Source organism: Antedon mediterranea, chromosome 1 (assembly GCF_964355755.1).
Source record: "Antedon mediterranea chromosome 1, ecAntMedi1.1, whole genome shotgun sequence".
NCBI classification, from domain to species: Eukaryota; Metazoa; Echinodermata; class Crinoidea; order Comatulida; family Antedonidae; genus Antedon; species Antedon mediterranea.
This window is the reverse complement of record NC_092670.1, coordinates 16822072-16844962: the sequence shown is the minus strand read 5'-3', so window position 1 is coordinate 16844962 and position 22891 is coordinate 16822072. Positions and strand designations below refer to the sequence as shown.

Sequence of the window (22891 nt, the reverse complement as noted above, 5' to 3'; positions counted from 1 at the left end):
CCATACATGATTATCACACGATTTACGCGTGATTAATTCCAATGCGCCTAGACACGCATAAACTTTCTGATGCTATTAACCACTGCATTGGTGTGAAGATCGCTTTTTAATACAATTTCAATGCATTGGGCACGACTCCCCAGAGACTGGACTCGGCTATCAATGCTGTAGAATTTAGGTTAACATAAAGTTGCAACGGTTCGCCAGATATTAAATTATTATTGTTTATACCATGCTGTGTCAGGTTTTCGCACAGAGTTTATGATTGGAACATAGTCAGTAAAGAACAGATTTTAAATTAATTGTTCAAGTATTGGCTGTTTTCATAGTAATGTTATAATTTGTGGAAAATTAAAGATTGGAGATTACACTGTTCTCCCAAATTAAAATCAATTCCAGATCAATTAAGCAAGTTAAAGATAAATGTAAAGGTGTGATCTAATCTCATACAGAAATCACAAATGCATTATACTTTATACATCGACATAACATAGCCTCTAACTAATTGTTTTTTTTAATCCTTTTTTTTATCTTGCTGAAAAATATTATAATTTCACCAAAAGAATATTAGTATTTTCAATAGTATGTATTATTGTTCAATTACTAAAACATATTTTATAGTCTAAACACCCACTCTTCCATGCTTTCAGTCACGTTATGTCTTTAGATTATAAGCATGATAGAATTTTTCCATCCATAGAAACAATATACTAAGATATAATGCAATATAACACAGTATAAATATATCGCAATTTTTCCACTCATATTTTATATTATCTTGATAAATTATAATTGTTTTATCTTATAAAATGGTTTTGTAGATATATGCAGTATTCTTTAAAAAATGTTTTTCTTAACAATATATTTACATGGTTTGAGAGGGTCAGTATGCTAATAATTATCTTGAACTGTGTTACGCTGGGGATGTATCGTCCGTGCGAGGACACAACGTGCGACTCAACTAGGTGCCTGGTGCTAGCAGGATTTGATCATTTTATATTCGGATTTTTTGCTGTTGAAATGCTGATCAAAATGACTGCGATGGGAATTAAAGGGAAAAATGGATATTTGACGGAATCTTGGAACAAACTTGACTTCTTCATAGTATTAGCAGGGTAAGTAATTTTAAATACTTAAAATATTCTAGTCTGTTATAAACTAACCTGGGTGTATCTTTGCCATGTGATTGGTTGATTGCGTATCACATGCCGTTTAATAATTCTACTATTAAAATGGAAAAGTGATATTTAGGCCCTAATTTTGACAATGAACAGTGCTAAAGAATGTTCAGTTTTTTAAAAAATATTTTCTGTTTTTCTTTATTTGTGTTTTTATTTCAAAATTCGGTCATTACATTATTTTATTTAATTGGTGCAGGCAACTTTTTAAATGTTTATGCAGTGGGATAATATTTTTTGGATATGATTAAAATTGAAATCAAAATGTAAAAGTAAACAGTTAAAGAGATGGCAATCTTTCTTTCATCGTTGCTATTTTATTGTTACATTTGGTGTATTGTCTGCAATATTCATAACACTTTGTTGTTGTACTGGTTTCATGTAATCAATTTACTTCATCATATGGCTTGCATGAAAACTGAACAAAGACAAAACGGTAATTAAGTCATCACCGATAAGTCCTTACTCATTATGTTAATGAACACAGCCTAATTAGTACTTTTTTATTAGCAACACCTATTCCAATTTATTTTTCACTTTATTTGTGTTTTTATTTCAAAATTCGGTCATTACATTATTTTATTTAATTGGTGCAGGCAATTTTTTTAATGTTTATGCAGTGGGATAATATTGGTTGGATATGATTCAAATTGAAATCAAGAATCTAGGAAGACTAAATGCTGGAACTAAAGTCTATACTAACAGTAGTAAACACATTAGAAAATTATAATTATGTCTTATTTGGACTGGATTTGTTTTTAAATTGAACAGATTTTTTATATTATTATATTATTCAACAATATGGCACTAGCATACAATATGGGAAGGTCTTAAGTGAAGGCCAATTAATTTATTGGAACTGTATTAAAACATTAGCATCATAGTAAATATAATATTCCTGTACAAAAGATATACTCTGTAAAATAAATTGTGTAAAAAAATAGTTTTTGAAATTGTTTTTGAATAGTGTAACTAGTGGGTATTCAAATGTTTATATGAGCACTATGTTCAGTAACTGGCGTAAACACAGTGGGCAAATTAGGCCCCTGGTTTAGCACTCCTAAGGGGCCTTCCAATGCTGGGGAGTTGCATTGGACTGTTCATGCTCTGAGGCCCCTTAAGCCCCTAAGTTTAGCCAGTGAGCATTCATAGCTGTTATGCCACTGATTTTAATTTATTTTCAACAAATTCAAATTCAGCAGTGTTAAAAAAAAATGAAAAGAAGAAGTCGGCCAGGTACTGCTAACAAGATATACCCAAGAGACTATAATACTAACTCTTAAATATGAACTTTGTATCTTTTAATTAAAAAGTTAAAAGATTACATTATTTATTATAAATCTAATTCATATCACAGTATACGATTAAGCCTTTGGTACCAAATTTGTTGCATTTTTAAATTGTTATTTTATCAGTACACTCTAATACGATGACTATAATAAGTAAGAAAGAAATACAGGAAATCAGACCAACTGTGAAATTAGATGTATTAAACTTAATGCTTGCTATTTCAGCAATTTAAAGTCGCTCTTGTTTTCTCACATTTGCTTAAATCTAAAAGGTTTGCTTTTAAAACAACTAGTTTATTGAGAAGACTATGCCTATAGGGATATTCAATACATAAAATCCATATTATACCTCTAATCACTGTTTTTATTTGCTTAGGTACTGTATATATTTGAATAATTATAGTAATCCATGCGAATAATTACCATTAAGAATTTCTTTTATACATAAACATTTGTCTGAGATCATCTACAGTATTGTCTTTATCAATCTTAATTGTTTATATGCGTTATGGCTGTAGTGTAATATGTGACTTCACTCTGTTCTGATCTAATGATAAGAATATGTAATTATCACATTTAGTACAAACCTGTTAAAGTCGGTAGTCTTTCACACACTCCGTGCAATGATATCAAAATAAAGTGATAGTTCCTGCAGGTGATACTTTACATATTTCATCACCTGAATAACGATGATAAAATATTCGGAGCCTTCAGAAACATCTGAGACCGATACCTCAAGAGGGATCTTTGATTCCAATGAGTTCAGGCAGCTAATTTTCACTTGCTACCACCAAATTCTTTGACTAATTAAAGATTATTTAACAAATAAAACACCTGGAATCGGTTTCTTTGTTCACACTGAAACAAGCATGAGAAAGTATGGCAGCAGTCTCAAAGTGCATTTGTATCTCATAAAACAGCAAATTGCTTGTAAAAATATAGATTGTCAGCACTTATTAAAAAAGGTCATGCTATAAAAATCAATATTAGTTGATTTAAAATTTACAATGGATTTTTTGTTGTTGCATACAGGTACGATAATCACAAATAATAATAATATTTTGTCTAATTTAGATTCAGGTTAAATTTATTATCGTATATTCGGTAGAAAGATTCAATGAAATCCTATTGACTTGCAAGAACTATAGAACTAACAATCTATGGTACACTAAACATTAAAACAAACATTAATATCTGGATAGCTGCCACACATGTATATAATAACTTATGTATTATAACTAGTAACGTCTTTTAAAAAAAAGCCTTTTTTATCTTATAATCAGATTAATTCAACAAAATTATTGTTATCCTTTTTCTCAAAGAATAACCAGGTATTGAAAAACCTTTCTCAATTTATTTATGTAAATTACATTCAAGAGGATCGTGATCACAAACAGCGGCAACAATGTGTTTATATGAAAAATATTTCTATGCATGTCGATAACGATGGTTCTTGATGTTGTCAAATATATAAATGTCATTTCGGAATACTGAATGTTCGTATTTTTAGATTGCATTTCATGCACTTATGATTGCCTGTGCACCTTCAGGCAGGCAATCTCATTTTAAAGTTGATGCCTTTAGTAATTATTCAACAAGCTTCTCCAAAATGGTTCTCATCTCATCAAACTAACTGTTACCATAGTGATAACGCTTAGACTCCTTGATAATAAGTGAAGAATAAAATACCGTATTATAATAATCATATGACTTCACACGAATCTTGTTCTTTTAATAAAAATAACGCATAGAAGATTTTGTATTACTCGATTCACTATTTGTTATTATCTGGTTTTTTATTCCTGTATTTATATTTCATTTATTCTTTCTTCAATTTCCTTTTTGTTGAATGCTTATAATAGCATTTATTTTTCCCTAACTAGGTATAAAATGCTTATTATATTTTGTACAAAAACACCAAAATGTGACTTTAATTAATTTAATTAATGGCAAAGAATCGCTATCCATTCCAACAAAATAATCATTAATTTTATTATGATCATCATCATCATCAGTTTCCTCCTTAATGTTGTCATCATCATCATCATCATCATCATCATCATCATCAGTTTCCTCAATGTTGTCGTCATGATCATGATCATCATCAGTTTCTTCCTCAATGTTGCCGTCATCATCATCATGATCATCATCAGTTTCCTCCACAATGTTGCCGTCATCATCAGTTTCCTCCACAATGTTGTCATCATCATCATGATCATTATCATCAGTTTCCTCCACATTGCCGTCATTGCACTGATGCCCCTGGCCTAGGAACCACAAGTGGCCCTCCAACGCTGGAGGCCTCGGGTGGTTTTAGCCTTTTTCGACATATTTTATGTTTTCCTCAGTGGCCCCCATAAGATCTGGGGCCCCTGGGTTTAGCCAGTGAGGGCTCATAGCAGTTACGCCAATGTGTCATTGTCATTGCTATCTGCCATCATCATGAAAATCATCATTTCATTTGTCATCATCAATCAATATCATTAATGCCGTTGTCAGCATAATTTTTTGATTCTGGTCATCATTACTTTTCTTGCCATATCATTTTCCAAGTGCCACTATCATTGTTCCTTTCATTGTCGGTGCCATCATCAGTAGCCTACTGTTGCCGTCATGTTCACTTTAATACTATTGATGTAATTACAGTTATTACATCACAATGTGAATTTTTATCAATTTTGTTATTTTTCATTCGTATTTTTGTGGCTGACGGATAATTCATCACAATTCTCTAAAATATATTCATTGCCATTGGTGACCTTAACATGACTTTCTATTCTATTTTATTATTACATTTTTAAAAAATTCTTAATAAATCAATCTATCATCTTTTGCAAATTTATTTTTTCTCTTTCTTTCTCTGGGTCAAAGGTTAACTGAGTTTATAATGCAGTAAGGATTTTTGCAGTATATTTCCAAAATAGATGCTTGTATAGAAAGAATGTATCTTTATATATTGATCACCTTTGACCCCTCATCAGCCATTATCAGAAACACTCTACTGACAATGCATGTTTACCACAGCACATTTAGACATAATTAGGCTAGAATCAATGAGAATCCATCAAGTTCATTAGAAAATAGATACATCAGCAGTGATGCTGGAAGAACACTTAACAGTAGAATAATATTAAGGGTACAAATTAGGGTGAAATGAGTGACGGGAAATGTTTAAACACTATTGCCAACTCCCTATTTAAGGGACACTCCTATTAAGGGCACACTTCTATTAAATATGGACACTCCTATTAAGGGGACACTCCTATTAAATGGACTCTCCTTTTAAGGGGACACTCATATTAAGGGCACACTTCTATCAAATATGGACTCTCCTATTAAGGGTACACTTCTATTAAGTATGGACTCTCCTATTAACGGCACACTTCTATTAAGTATGGACTCTCCTATTAAGTGGACTCTTCTATTAATGGGACACTCCTATTAAGGGGACTCTCCTTTTAAATGGACACTCCTATTAAGTGGACACTCCTATTAAGTGGACACTCCTATTAAGTGGACACTCCTATTAAGTGGACACTCCTATTAAGTGGACACTCCTATTAAGTGGACACTCCTATTAAGTGGACACTCCTATTAAGGGGACACTCCTATTAAGGGGACACTCCTATTAAGGGGACACTCCTTTTAAGGGGACACTCCTTTTAAGGGGACACTCCTATTACAGGGACACTCCTATTACAGGGACACTCCTATTACAGGGACACTCCTATTACAGGGACACTCCTATTACAGGGACACTCCTATTATGGAGTCACTCCTATTATGGAGTCACTCCTATTATGGAGTCACTCCTATTAAGGGGACACTGCTATTAAGATAACACTTTGTTGCTATCCTCTAATTATACCACTAAATAAACCACCTCTTAAAATATCAGTTTTAAGCGTTGACAGTAAAAATGTAATGCTAAAAAATTATGTGTGTGTTCAAGATGCAACTCATAGCCATATCATGTTATGTAACATTTACAGGAAAATTACTGCAGTAACTGTGTTATAAGATACATGTTTCTTTATTTATTCATGATGGACATTCTGTAGGTCTTCTGTATTTGCATTCATCGTTTGCATTTTTAGTTAGAATTGAATCAAGTATTCTACACCATATCACATGTACAGTATAGATTCTTCTTACTTAATAATCTCATTAATGACATAACTGTTGATAATTTTCCTTAACGATTCTGCATTAATTCTGTTCAATGTCATTCTAACATACTCAGAATATATTAACATTTCAAACTCGCATTGAATTTCATTTATATATTTCACTTTAAGTTCAGAAGTTTATTGCAGAAAAAAACCTATTGAAAATGTTTTGTACCTTATTGCTTAATTTTTATGATTTTGATTTTGAACTTAATAACTAACAAAGCATGCAACATATGTGTGTATAGTTTGTACTTGCACTTTTATAACTCTTTTTTAAAAAATCCTATTTCAAGAATGAAGTCCATTCTTTTTTGGAAATTTGAAAGGGTGTTTTTAAATGAAAGAATACCAAATTTATTATGTAAATATTAATAATATTTTTTTAAAGTCATGTTAAAGTCACCAACAACATGAGGTTAATAGAGGAATGTTTATCCATCATTTTCATAAATATACTCATTTATATAATTATTTGTATTTTATATAAAGTATCCATGTAATTGTGTTACCACCAGGTACCATTTTGTGTACTATATTTTTACTTCTGCAGTTGCTATTCCCAAGAAAAGTGACTTCATTGCTGAAATGTCAATTTAGTTTAATAATATTAGGGACCATGTCAATATTTTTCTACTGCAGTTACTGCAGTAACTACTTTTTTTGCTGTGCTGTTTAACCTGGTATAATATGTAATTATTTAGTTTTTTGTGTGATCATACATACTGTTTATTAGAGTCCATGCCTCAATAACTTCTAAATTTAAAAAAACACCATAAAGTTATTACAGTAAAAATGTAGTTACTGCAGTAACTTCAGTAGAATATTATAAATCTTGAATTGAGTTTGTATTGTGTATGTATCTGATATGCTAATATTCTAGTTATAAACTGCTATACGTATTTAGTCATCCAAATTATTATTATATCAACTTTAATATAATATTATTTTGTTTAAAAGTTAATCAATTTATAAATTTCTTATTCTCTTTCAGGACACTTGAATATTCATTAGATTTAGATGGTGTGAATTTATCGGCGATACGTACAATACGAGTGCTTCGTCCTCTACGTGCAATTAACAGGGTTCCAAGTAAGTTTTAATTCATTTTTTCTACTTGGGTTTTGGATCTACAATGCCTTGTCCACAATTCTTTGTAGTTTATATGTATTTTTTTATTGTAATATTTATGCCAGGTTGGAGACTGCTCAGTGTGTGGTATATTTCAAAAAGATGTAATAAACCATTCCTTTTTTTATACTTCTTCAATATAGGTTTACGTATTCTTGTAATGTTGTTGCTTGACACATTACCAATGTTGGGGAATGTTCTTCTTTTGTGTTTCTTTGTTTTCTTCATCTTTGGTATCATTGGCGTTCAACTATGGAATGGATTGCTTCGAAATAGGTGTTTCTTAGATCTTCCGACGAACTTAACAACATTTGAGTAAGTATAACGTTATAATGACTTTATTTGAGCGATAATTAGAGCGTGGGATACACTTAAGCCTTTAGGAAGTTGTGTTGTATTTGAAAATAAACTATTAAGAAATGAGATTACATTTGAGCAAATCTAAGGAGTGGGATTATATTTGACAATAAACTAAGAGTTAGGATTATTATTCAAGGCTTATCCTTATGTTAAATACAGACAATTAAAATAGAATTTATTTATTTTTAATGATCACAGTAACTAGTTATTTAATGCACATAATTTTATTATTATTATTTATTCAAGCGAAAGATACATTTTACAAAATATAATACAAATCAACAAATTAAACAAACACAACACAAGAAAACATAAAATCATAGTCACTAGCTACCAGGAAAACGCAAAAGCAGCCTAAAGCTCTGTCTACACTATCAAACTAGTTTGACAAAAAATTATGATGTTCTCAAATATGGTAGTGATATGCCCAAGTATGGTAGTGATATGACATCATTTCCATATAGGCACATCACATTTTGTTGTCACAGGATGGTGTAGAGAGAGCTTAAGCCACTGTCACCAATTAGGTATGTACCTCCAACCAGTATAACTAATTATAATTAATTATAGTTTATGAAAATTGACAAGATAGTAACAGGTATCATAATTTCATTTCTGCAACCGAAGTACTGTAGTAACAATTTCATAATGAATGAATGATAAATGTTATGTTGTAAAAGACAGTGCATTAATGCAGTATCGTTCTATTCAATGCATATTTCATCGTATGCTATATGCTGTGAATTATGTAAGCTATGTGGATTTAGATGAAGGAAGATATGTGTTATTATTTAGCAAACAAGATCAAATAAATTTTGCAAAAAGGGAAGGCTGATGTTCATGTTTGCTTAATATGGGAAGTTATGTACAGCAAATGTACGGCCACACTGAGTCTCATACTCATTAAACAAACCTGTCAAAATTAAAAATATAGACATTTAAACAAATTTGTTTTTCAGTAGCACCTGTCTTTAGACCCTACAATTCCGACCTAGTATCGTTAATATTTGGTAGAAATCGTAAGGGTGGCAACATTTTAATGACTTTCTAAAGAGCAATTTGTAAGCTGCGGATGTTTCACGTTAATTAGAACTTGTTAATTTATTGATGAGATTAATACTGAGATTTTAGATTTAGAACCGGAAAAAAGGCGGTAATCCATAAAATAAAAAATGAATAATTTATGTGAAACATTTCACTTGTGTGACTTCATTTCAATTACGTTGATTTGCTGATAAATAAAACAAGATTGTGTTTTGCCTTGCGTGCGAACAATTAATAAGCCAATCAACACATCCGTCGTTATTGATAAATCAATAAAACAAGTTTGATTCGCATGTCAACTACCTCAGTCATGTGGGATTATTAGTTTTAGTTGAGGGCATAAGCAAAATTTCATGTATGATGCTCAGGTGACATTGTGGGTTTTCTGCGTGTAAGAGCCCGTCCACCTACGTGTTATGCAAAACTGTAGATCAACCTATTACTTTTCTGCCCTAAGTTATAAATAATTTACATGACATTTGGGAGTTTATTATATCTTATAATATGTTTTTTTTATATCCAAAACTTTAGGCCATAGTGTTGTATATTTTAATATTTAATATATTCTTCAGTCATTTCTTGACAGCAAATACCATTAATACATGCAAGAAGTGTATGTAGAAATTAATGTTTGTACAGAGGCGCTTCAAAAATCAAGAATTTTCTCAAGTATTTATATTGAGGCAGCTTTTGTATACTTCATAGTACAAATATATATAAATAGCATACAGGCAATATAGAATATGAAGCCTGGTTTCCATAAAAATCGCTACACGACAGCATAGCGATTATATGGAAATGCTAAAATTTATCGGGAATCTAGTACGCGAGCGCTAAATATTCTTTGGTACGTATATACGATTCATCGCCGACAAAATAGGCAAAGTTGAACTGCGATGAATCGGGGAGCCTTCCCAATTGCGCAGCGACATCTGCGCGTGTAGCGATTTTAATGGAAACGCTGTAGCGACGGTGTGGCGATTTTATGGAAACCAGGCTTTGGGTATGATTGGTAAAGACCATTCTCATAATAAATACAGTTAAAATGAAAAACTTTATTTAGAGTCAGCCCTATTAAAGGACACTCTTCTATAAAACAAATGAGGGGCAATATGTTTTGAAGCCCTGTATACACTACCAAACTTCATGTGACAAAAAATGTGATGTGCCCATATATGGACATGATGATGTCATATCACTACCGTATTTTAGCATATCACTACCATATTTGGGCATGTGACACTTTTTTTTGTCAAACTAGTTTGATAGTGTAGACAGAGTTTAACATTATACAACCAACTCCTAAGACACTTTTTGTGTGTATTAAAAGATGATTAATTTTATATAACATGACAGATAATGTTGGATTAAACGTTTAAGAATAAAGTTATTTTTAGTTTTGAACACATGTATCACATTCCTAATTGAATCTCAAATGTAAACCCTTTAGCTGTTACATCATTGAACCCTTTCAACAATTTACGATAAAACTATCAATATATTTTTTCTATAAACGTAAAATAATTCTGTAGAAACAAGGTCTAACTAGATAGCATTGCACAGCAGTTTCACTTAATATTTATACTTTGTCTCGTGTTCAGTGATCTACGTAAATACGCAGTAAATCACATAATTGACCATGCTCTAAAAAAGGGATTGAAAGTAGATGTTGCCTATGGTAGTTGAATTGATTGACTTACGAACATTCTGATTGGTTGCGTTACACACCTCATGACATTTAATGCACTATTAGCTCACATTAGCATTGTCGTTAACACCGTGAAATATATAATCATATTTAATACATTATTATTATTGAGATGCAGTCAGTGTCAGCATAAACAGAACGTTTGTGTGCATACTGGTAGTAGACCGATTATACTATGTCAAAGGTATCTCTAGTTTGGATAGGTTTCAATCAGAAGCAACAATTAGAACTTGTCACCCAGATGAGACAAGATCACCTAACTGTTATTCAATAAGTACATTATAGACCATGTAAAAATTACTCTACTGCAGTTACTGCAGTAACTACATTTTGTATATTCTTCTTTTTTAGTGATTTTGTACACCTAGTTTATGCCATTATCATAATCATACACTGTTTTTATCGCAGTGACTATCTCATATAAACTTAAACATTATTGCAGACATTGTAGAATTCCCTATGAACCTGTAAAGTTTGCAATTTTGAGGAGGGGAAACTGAACATCATCCTCCACTGTGTATGAGCTTTGCATTTTTTTGTCATCCCTTCCATTCATCTTGTTTTCTTATATTTCAATTACGCAATTAGATCAAGGAAATAAACTAAAGTAATTAAAGTGCTATTGTCATAATTATTATTAATATTAGATAAATGTATTTAAATGTCAATTGATTATACAGAATATCAAAGTAAATAAAAATAAATCCACATTAATGTCTTGAGCAAATGTGCTTATCAAAAGGTCCTTCATTTCTCAATTCAATAAGCACATAATGTTGATGACGTCAATGCTACCTTATGTCTGCATTAAGATGTTGTCTTTAATATCAGATTGATTCCTAATTGTTAAATCTGAAGTTAAAAATAACTTTTTATCGATTTTATTCACTACTCTCAAGGTACCTCAAGTGTTCTTGTACAAAATAGTAACTTAACACAATTAAAACAAGTACTTATAACATTTAAAACGCATTAAATAGGAAACACATAATATAGTGCTTTATATGCACAAGCCTTGACGTGACATTTTGCAATTCATAATAAAAAACATCAAGAATGTGCAATTTACCATAAATAAATATAGACAATAAATTATTCATATTTACAGAAATTTGACCGATTTTTATCGACCTGATGACGTGTATGAGGACTTTGTGTGCAGCCTTGAAGGAGACAAGGGGATGCTGCAGTGCACTGATGATATTAGGCCGTCCTATCCAGTAGATGATACTATTTGCAATAACACCATGTTCATAGGCAATGGGTCTGATGATGGACAATGCACAAACTGGAACCAATATTATACTGTTTGTGAAACTAGTTCGTTCAACCCATTTCTAGGTTCAATTTCATTTGATAACATCTTATACGCATGGGTAGCAATCTTTCAGGTTAGTTACATTTATTAATTTAATTTCCTTCTATATAATTATTTCAATATATCTCCAATTCAATGGCCAGCTTTGTTTATTATAAATTATAAATAATAATTAAAGATATATAGCTCATTATGCATTTTGCAAACCCTTTATCAAAAATGTTCTCCAATGGCCCACACTGACCCTATATTTTCACCAGTAATATTAACCACACTATCGACTTTTTAGATGCCTTTGAACTTGTATCGGGCCATTTACTTCTTCAATATTATATTGATTTTAAAATCTTTACATGACTATATAGTCCCAGGAAATGCCGGGGAAGGAGGGTACATAATTTGGCAAAAATAAGGGGAATGAGATTAAAAATATTAGATTATTTGTTATATATTCCAAGGAGATGGGGCAAAATTGATGACTATTTTGTTCTCTATATGTTTTGGCAAGTTTCAAGTGTATTACAGGTGCATGTAATGCCGGTATATTGAATAATAATGCAATGATAGCCACTATTATAATTTAATTGCAATTATCAACTTCAATACATAGAAATTTGGAAAGGAAATTAAGTACATAGCATGTTTTAAGTAGACTGTTTGTCTACTGGTAGTGGCATGTTCAAAGCTGTTCACACCGCTTATTATATGTTATTTCCACTCTAGTAAAATAGAAACCAAATTGGTCTTTATGGATTGAGACATCAAAAAACGAAGTCGATTATTGCCTTTACAAGAGATACATTTGTGTCTTTTAAGAAGCAACACTCCAATTCAAATTGACTTAATCATCACTTGAGTTCTCATTTGTTTTACTTAAAACCAAATACTTATTATTATTATTCATGTGATGCCTTTTACATATGTATGTATATAAAGCCAAATGCTGAAACAAATTACAATGCTGTGTGGATCGATGGATCTCAAATAAAATAATCAGAAATCTACATCAAAACAATGAAGTAAAACAGCCAGAAAGAATATGGCAAGCTTTTGTAAAATACTACTTTCTTGATCAGATACGGTTCAAATTTAATTGGATAGCAACTCTTTAATACTGCTGTCCTGGTGTATATATGTACATTGTATTAAAAACAGATAAACTAAATAATGTATTTAATCACTTATTATTTTATACTTGCTTATTTCACTGGTGCTTGCAAAGAATGATTTCAATATGAATTGATGTTCACATTATAATTTGCCCCATCAATAATGTTGATGATATACCTTGATGCTTGACATATTTTATTAAAACCTCACTATTTTGTTTCTATTCCCACCTATGATTTTGGTGCTTGACTCAGTAGCTTATTCAGATTAGAAAGTGAAAACAATTAATAAGATATTACAGTATATGGATGAATATAAATGAAGTTCATTTTGAGTGCCTTGCTTACCTGGATAAACCGACAATGACCTATGGTCTTCCAAGGAAGGGCTACAATACAAATAACTTCAAGTTTCTAGAGTACCCCTACCATAACAGACTATTCTGTCACCCACACCCTTACATTGGTATCACGGGTGGATCCAGCATTATAGATTATGGTTGACAAAATAAAAATAGTCATTATTTTATTTTAAAAAGACATGGCTATTAAATTTTAGGGAGTGGGGCTAAAGCTAAATCCACACCTGGGCACCCCTATGTACAAACATCATTTTCAAAACGTGAGAACGTTAATCCAGCTAAGCAGCACTTGTAGTCTACTAACACCACTATTAGTTCAAGTGCAATTTTTGTCTTTTATCTCTGAATGAGCTACTATATGATTATTTTGATTACCTTGGATGATCCAATATTAATCCCCCTTTTCATTGGATAATCCTGTTTTCCTATACCTACCTGGATGATCAAACACTGTTAATCCCCTGTTTTATAAACAGTTAGTCAACCCATGAGTTTGCTTACTGCTTGTAATTTAGATCATCAGCCTTGAGGGCTGGGTCGATATACAGTACCAACTGCAAGACAGTCACTCAAAATGGGATTGGATCTATTTCGTTTTTCTGATTGTAGTAAGTAATGAGTTGCACGTGACAATTCCTGGTTTGTATCATGCATTACCATATTCATGCATATTAACTCCCAGCTAACTTTTTTTCAAATGGTATATTTTGGTTGCATTATTTGTTTCAATATTCTAAACAGATTTTTCTCATTCAAATTTCCATTGAATGCTTGATACGGTTATTTTAAGAAAACATAGCTCCTGGAGGTTTTGTTGGCCTAAAGTTTGTGCTTATAACCATGGAGTAAAGAACTTTATTTATGGTAATGCTATAATCTATTAAAAATAACTGTATGATAATAAATAAATGTATACCCTATATAATTTAACAATTTTGTGGAAACGATTGAAAAAAAATTGACAATAAAATAGTTAATTTGTAAATTCGGTGGAAAAAATCTGTTTACAATATCTATCCTGCTAGAATCATTGTATGCACCGCACACATTTCATTCCTCCACCACAATGTAGTCCATTGATTTAGAGGACTCACTTCATCGCTGTTTCTATCTGACAGGTTATAACCCTGGAAGGTTGGAGTGAACTAATGTATTATGTTCAGGATGTCCATAGCTTTTGGAACTGGACATACTTTGTTGTTCTTATTGTAGTAAGTATTTCAAAGCTTACACTATACGGAATACTATGATGCATTAGAGCGTAACACCTGCACATGTTTACGGACATAGTCATTAAAGTCGGTACGTGTTGGTGAGCATGTGCAGATGTATTAGACGCTCTATTGCTTTGTAGTCTAATGGCCAACTCAAACAGCATCGTACGAGGAAATGTCTTGACTCGTCGGTTACTATCTGAGTTGAATTCCGAGAGGCGAGTTGTCTAGAGATAACGTTGTGCATAGTATTAGGTCGTCAGGAGAACTTTAAACAAGTTAAACAAGGCCTCGTCGTACGACGCTGTCTGAGTTGGCCGTAAGTTTACTGTGTTCAACCACACAGTGAATCAAACCTCAACATTGCTAAACCCATGTTCACTCATAAACCTAAGGGATAATTAATACCTTAATTTTAATAAAACTTGCTTTGTGATTCTATGCTTATTATGCTATTAGAAAAAAAGTTAAGTTTCTGTGCATAGGATGATGTATGGTAAGTATAATTCAGTTTTCAGTTGCATATCCAGGGGTTACCTAAGGTGGTCCAGAAATAACATTTGTACTGACTTGATAAATGCTGAATGGTCAACTTATAAATGAATACTATATTGGTTCTTCTAAAATGCAGGAACTTGCTTATAACGAGAGGTTCATACAGAAAGTTAAAGACTAAATTCAATACTGGAGTTTATGTTGGACACAATATATACATCAAATGATAATATATGCTTACTGGCTGGTTGTAAAGCTCTGTCTACACTATCAAACTAGTTTGACAAAAAAAGTGTGATGTGCCCAAATATGGTAGTGATATCATCATCCATATATGGGCACATCACATTTTTTTGACACATCAAGTTTGATGGTGTAGACAAAGCTTAAAATTATAATTTTCCAATACCGTATTAAAATTATTACAAATGCTAATTTGGAATCTATTATAATTTGGTTATTGGGTTAAATTTGTCTAGTTTTATTTTATCTACCTTTTATTTGGTCATTTCTGGACGCATCCTGGCTATACCCATCTAAGTTCCTGGCTATACCCATCTAAGTTCCTGGCTATACCCATCTAAGTTCCTGGCTATACCCATCTAAGTTCCTGGATATACCCATCTTTAAGTTCCTGGATATACCCATCTAAGTTCCTGGATATGCAACAGGTTTTCATACATTATATGTAACATTTCTATGTATAATTATCATTCATTGTTCAATATTGAACATTTTAGATTTATGTACATTAAACAGCACTGTTTATGAATTTGCTAAAATAATGCACACATTAATTTGTTATTTGCATAACAGTTTCTTAAATACTTTGTATTCATGTCAAAATATATTAATAATGTAGCTTATATATGGCAGGATATTATCTAATAATATTAATTATATATAATAAATATATTAATCATACCTATGTATATTTTCTCATTTTATAATATTGCCATTCTCATACTGTAAATATCATGGAATAATGTATCTCTAATTCAATTATTTAAACCACTTTCAGACAGATTTAAAATAAATACACAATCATGGTTTGATATACACATTTAGAAATTCAAACTACAAAATAATTAATTGAAATGCGTGAATATAAATGCAATATTAAATGATGCAAACATTAATACAAATAATATCAATTATAAAGCTTAATTTATTACTGAAACTTAACTCTACTGTAAGTTGTTTTTTACAGTAAGGCCTTGCTCAAAAGAAAACAAATACATATAAAAATATGTTATTATCACAAACAAACTTTAACTAAGGTTGTTAATAAAAAATTTACATTGCAATTGAAATAGAATAAAATATTATAGTGTATTATAATATTACTACCAATTTATTTACAGTACCTGTATAATGGAATGCATTTAAACTTTGTATTGTACAATAAGTATTCTACGATTTTGCAATTACCAGTTAAATATAAATGTGTTTACATTAGGATTGCTAATGAACCTAATTAAAGAATGCCAGTTACTTCAATTAAAGCATAAAGTAATTATTTTATTAATTTATTTTCCTTTGCAGATTGGTTCCTTCTTCTTGATAAATCTCTGCCTTGTTGTCATAGCAACACAGTTTTCTGAGACAAAGCAGAGGGAAAACCGTTTAATGGCGGAAAATCGGCGACGATTTAAATCGACAAGTACTTTATCAACGTACGAACAAGGAAGCTGTTACGGAGAAATATTGAAATACATCGCGCATCTTGTACGTCATGGTAGACGTAAGTTAAGACAATGGCGCAAAGGTATGGACGGTAAAAGCAAAATTACTCCTGCATTATCGCTTCGTAGAAAAAAGAGAAAAAAGTCAGTGCATCTGCATCATCATCATTATCACCACCATCATCACTATCATTTTGGTAACTGTACTCCTGTACCACCTCATGCAAGCCCAGAGAGCAGTGACATTGGATCGTCGCCGACTCGTCAAAATCGTTTTTTAGTTCCACCCACGAACAATCTAATGCCAAGCTCAGACTCGTTGCATTCCATAACATATTGCACAGAAAGAATTGCTCACGTGGATGCGGAAAAAAGTAAGAAATTACCAGAACCAGTTAGGTCACCCCGTACCCACCTTATTACAACACTTTCAATTCATCGTGCTTCATCTATTAATTACCCAAATACGAACTCAAAGGATAAAACCCAGGCTTCGGTGGCGGCTAATCCTAATGCTAGTGAGGGCGCTAACATTGATTCATCAAATAAGCTCCCTGAGGAGTGGCAGCGATTTAAGGATACAGACTTGTCCCTTAAGCCTTTAGCCCGTTTACCTGCCATATCTAACACATCTGCAGATACTTCAGGTAGGATCACTATCATTAACTTGCTTGTTCCAGAAGAAACAAATATTTCCAAAAAATTGTTTAATATTCCTACAAAATACACACAAAAAAGAGCAAAGCAATATTGCTATTTTAAATAACTTGAGACTAAATTTGTATTTAATTTTTCTTTGCTTTGTTTTTGATCATCAATTTTTAACCATCTTGAACATATTTCTTCAACTATATATGATCACCCTTAAAGTTCACCTTTCCTAAATATGTTGTTTTTTTTTATAATAACAAATGATGTTGGGGAGGTGGAATTATATTAAATTAGTTCATTATCATTATTCTATTCTAAAATTATATTCATGTATTTTACAATGTTTGATAGCATTCGTAGAGCTATAGATATCCAAAAAAAAATTAGAACTTAGTAACTTACCAACATTTTAATTTGACAATATATTTATTTTATATATATTTTTATAGATTTTTTAATACTGTTTTTTATCCTTCAGCCTTAAAATCTCTACGTCCTCCGAAGCACCAGCCACTTGCCGCGAGACTTTCTGCCCCTTGCTCTCTAGTTCGTGACTACCCTCCGTCCCCCTTACCAGCTATACGTAATCAAGCTTGCCTATCAACCCAAGCAAAGTGCCCTATTCACAACCCATGTCCCCTTCACAAGCCTTGCCCCTCACACTGCAAACCGTCGTATCGTAACCAATCTTGTCCCCATACCTGTGACGAACATCACACCTTGCAGTACGAGTATACCGACTCGGATTCAGACAACAGCGAGTCTGCATTGAATCAGTCCGAGGAGACATGTATCACTGGACGCAAACAACGTTGTTGGCGATGTAAGAACCGTTGCCGATCGTTTCAACGCAAACTTGAGGGAATCATTGAGAGTGACTTTTTTATGCGAGGAATTCTAGTGTGTATCTTGATCAACACTTTGAGTATGGGTATTGAATATCATCAGCAGGTGTGTAACACTTTTTTTAAATCATATTTTAAAGCCTTGATTTCTTTAAAATGTTTAGCTTAATAGGCATACAGCAATGTTTCTGCTTTTGATAATAGGGAGCTTTCAACTTGTTGACAACCTATGACCTAGGAAGTAGTTACTTGATGTTGATTCATTGTGCGTATGCGCAGATATTGGGATGTGTTTCCTCAATCGATTCATTACACAGTAATAAGATTTGACAGAACCTTCTAGGTCATAGGTCATCACAAATAGAAACCAGCATCTGTTCCTAATTTTGTTTTCTTTAAAATCATTGACAAACAAATATAAATGACTATTGTACAACTGGTTCATATCAGTCTTTTTCGTAACTAGTGATTTTATTTCAAATTTTCAAATCGTAAAAATCTACTTGGCAAATTTAATGGCAACAGGGCATAAAAAAGTCAGCGTAAAATGTGAAATAAAACACATCAACATTACGAATATGACAAGTTTGATTTAAAAATCAGCTTAATTATGCATTGACGTTTGTATGATGAATTCAGATAAAGACTTTTAGAGCAGAATACATTATTTTATATTAAGGTTATTTTTGATCTGGAAGCTTATTCATTAATTATTGATAAATAAAAAGTGAGGGCGCTTCTCAAAAAATAATTTAATAGGGTTTTCTTCTGTGTACTGTATATTGTATTGATGTTTACAATTTACATGTATGTAGGTGGATGTATGCTTTTTAAGACAAATAGATATGTGAAAAACTAGTCTAGGTTCATTTTGGCACATATGGCATGTCATACATATACTTGGAGTGGAATAGTAAAATATCAAAACGGCTGCAGAATTACTAACAAACAAAAGACAATAACACACAACCTTATTGAGAACTGTGATGATGTTCAAAATACCTCCGTGTTCACATTAGAAATTGTATATATATATATTGATTATTTTTAGCTTAAACTCTTTGAAATAATACTGAAAATAGCCTGTTTGTTTATATTGCGGATATTTGTGTGGATTATGATTTATACAGCTGGCATTTACTTAATAGTCATGTGACTTTAGGGTCAATGAACGCACGGAATAATTCATGGAACATCTTCAAATGCGACTGACGAGGTACAGATAGGTAGAGATTTATGGTCATAATGTACGATTGAAAACTAAAACATAACTGTACAGTGTTTAGTCTGGACGGTCAATGACCTTTTACAGATTAGTTGTAGGCTAAACATAATTAAATGCGCAAGTACTTGATTGAACCGATTGGAGGATTAAACGATGATTTTATAGGTTTTATTATTATTATTTATTCAGGCAAAAGATACATTTTATAAAATATAATACAAATCAACAAATTAAACAAACACAACGCAAGAAGAAAATATAAAATCATAGTCACTAGCTGGCAGGAAAGCACAAAAGCAGACTGAGCCACTGTCACCAATTAGGTGTGTACCTCCACATAGTGACTAGCTGCCAGTAAAGCACAAAAGCAGTCTAAGCCACTGTCACCAATTAGGTGTGTACCTCCACATAGTGACTAGCTGCCAGTAAAGCACAAAAGCAGTCTAAGCCACTGTCACCAATTAGGTGTGTACCTCCACATAGTGACTAGCTGCCTGTAAAGCACAAAAGCAGCCTAAGCCACTGTCACCAATTAGGTGTGTACCTCCACATAGTGACTAGCTGCCAGTAAAGCACAAAAGCAGTCTAAGCCACTGTCACCAATTAGGTGTGTATAATACAAATCATAAAATGATATAGATGATGAGTTTAAGTTTAGATGAATACAATGCTTTTTATTATGTTTCTATATATATCAAAGGATACCTACTGACACTAAATTTTAGAGGTTCTTCTTTGCCCATGCCAATTAATAAAGCAATCCACGGTACTGATAGTTGCCACAATTACCCCAATTTCTAAATCCCTACCAGTGTATTAAAGTACTTGACATTTGGTCGGCCATGTGATCATTGTTGCCACTGAAAATTAATAACGAATTTGCAATATAAAGCACTACTAGATATATTGACATTTAGAATAATATAATTTATTCATGTAATTTATTATTGCTACTATATGATGGTAGAAAATGACTTGGCTTTTGTTATAATAAATGCAACATATTGTTGATTATGAATATATTGATTTTAATACATATGCAACATTTCAATGTGTTTCTATCAGACATAACATTTTAATGTGTTATTATAAGTGTAAGTTGTTAAATTTATAGGTAGGCAATTTTACACTCTGTTAAAATGTCAGGTGGAATATCCTGTATTTTGTACAAATGTGATAAATGGAATTTTCAGTACACAAAAAGTGTACTTCAATAAATAATTGTATGTTGCATTATGTTTATTGAAATAAAAACTTTTTAAAATATAATAATTTTTTTTTCTCTGAAGATTAGTATAATATCTACTGCTCAACTGTAATAATAATAATAGTTGTATTATATAGAACCTAATGCAAATTAGGTGCACTAACCGTATATGATTGACAATATATTGTACTTATATACCTACTAGTAATACATTATATAATTAATTGATATTGGATACTGGATACAAATCTTCTTGAATTTTCTTTCAATACAGACCTACTGGTCTCCAAGTCTTTAATTTCATTTTCATTTCATCTTTTATTTCGGAACAAATAATACAAATAATAAAAATACAAAATTCTTCATAGCTCAAGAACAAATTAGTGTCTACATTATTATAAACATAAAGAAACAAATATATATATATATTAAAAAAATCCTCACATACCGTAGTCACTAAAGCATATTGAAGATATATAAAATATAGAAATATAATTTAAATAATTTTGATAAAGAAGATGTTAGTTGTGTTATTATACTGTCATTTTTATCCTTAATTATATAATTATATACTCTAGGTTTATTTTTATTTTGTTAGTAATGTGTTTTCTTGTGGGTCCCTGCGAGACAAGTTTTTAACTTCTAGAAGGGATCCATGATAATAATGACTACCAATTACTGCTTTATCTATGTTCACTTTAATATCTTTTTTCTATTTTGTATATGTTTATTCATTATTATCTAAATAAATAATAAATAATTATCTGAAATGAAAATGAAAAAAAAAAAGATGATACAGAGGAACCATTTTCACTGTTTTCCAGTACTTTGAAGCTACTAAATGAGAAATCACAGGTCGAGTTTAAGTGGAAATGGTGCTTACTAATCTTTTGTTTTTTAAACCCGCTAATAATTAATAAAATAATGTTCCAGAATAGAAAATCTATAAGTGTACCTGCGTATGTAATATGACATAATAGTTTTAAAAATACACCTCTTTTATAATGTCATTAAGATCAAGACTAATAATTCAAACATAACGTTTAGGTTCGGAAACCAGAGATCTGTATAATAGTCATTATGGTTCCTTATGATCCTTTCCTTATAATAAAAAAATATCCCAGAATAAATAAATCTATAAATGCACCTCCGTTATAATGTTATTAAGAACAAAACTATTTTAATAATTCAAGCAGAACCTCAGACAAAATATAAATATTCTTTATTTTTCGTTATGATCATAATAAATGAATGTCGACAGAATATATTTTGTAATAGATTTCTTTAAAGGAATCTATTACAAGTGCATGTTGAGATCAGAACTATACTATTATCATTCAAGCAGAAACACATGTTTGGAGACCACTAGGTCTGTATTGAAAGATAATTCGAGAAGATTTGTATCTAGTATCCAATATCAATTAATTATATAATGTATTACGAGTAGGTATATTCTATTATGTCAATCATATCCGGTTATTGTACAGTTCTATTGGACTGCGAACAATACATTGCAATTATTTCTCTGGAAATGGAGATTGCGTTTAGTTTACTCATACGTGAACAAACTCGGATAAATTTCCAGCTGCTATGTCAGACATGCCCTAAAGGTTTCTACTAGATTCAATATCATCTTGTGATTGATTACGGTTTCAGCAAAACTGGAAATTCTATTGTTTGTCATACGCGTTCTTTCCCGCGATTCTTTCAAGTTCCTAAAGATGTTCTGTTAATACCTAAAACTCCATAGTAAGAAAAAGCTTTAGCTTACGATTTGCAATGGAACAAGTTAGTTGATGTTTCATCGGTTCTGTTCTGAACTTAGAAACCACCAATACAGTGTCGAGGTAGAGAGCAAGGAAGCACGTACCAACTTCCCCGCATGACATAGTTAGGTCGTC

At 31.6% G+C, this 22891-nt stretch overlaps 1 protein-coding gene across 13 annotated transcripts in view; it reads left to right on the top strand.

Moving 5' to 3' along the window:
- The first annotated feature begins 745 nt into the window (after positions 1–745).
- Positions 746–22891, top strand: part of LOC140059121 (voltage-dependent T-type calcium channel subunit alpha-1H-like) — a 53795-nt gene continuing 31649 nt past the window's right edge. For 10 of the 13 annotated variants that reach the window (XM_072104984.1, XM_072104992.1, XM_072105040.1 and 7 more), the window contains exons 1-7: positions 746–1115; positions 7631–7728; positions 7911–8082; positions 11988–12270; positions 14787–14879; positions 16923–17709; positions 18192–18664. In XM_072104984.1, the coding sequence (XP_071961085.1) occupies positions 826–1115; positions 7631–7728; positions 7911–8082; positions 11988–12270; positions 14787–14879; positions 16923–17709; positions 18192–18664 (2196 nt within the window). In that variant the 5' untranslated portion in view covers positions 746–825. Of the gene's footprint in view, positions 1116–7630; positions 7729–7910; positions 8083–11987; positions 12271–14183; positions 14277–14786; positions 14880–16922; positions 17710–18191; positions 18665–22891 lie in introns of all 13 variants that reach the window. The other 3 variants (XM_072105055.1, XM_072104974.1, XM_072105047.1) reach the window with 2 other exon arrangements.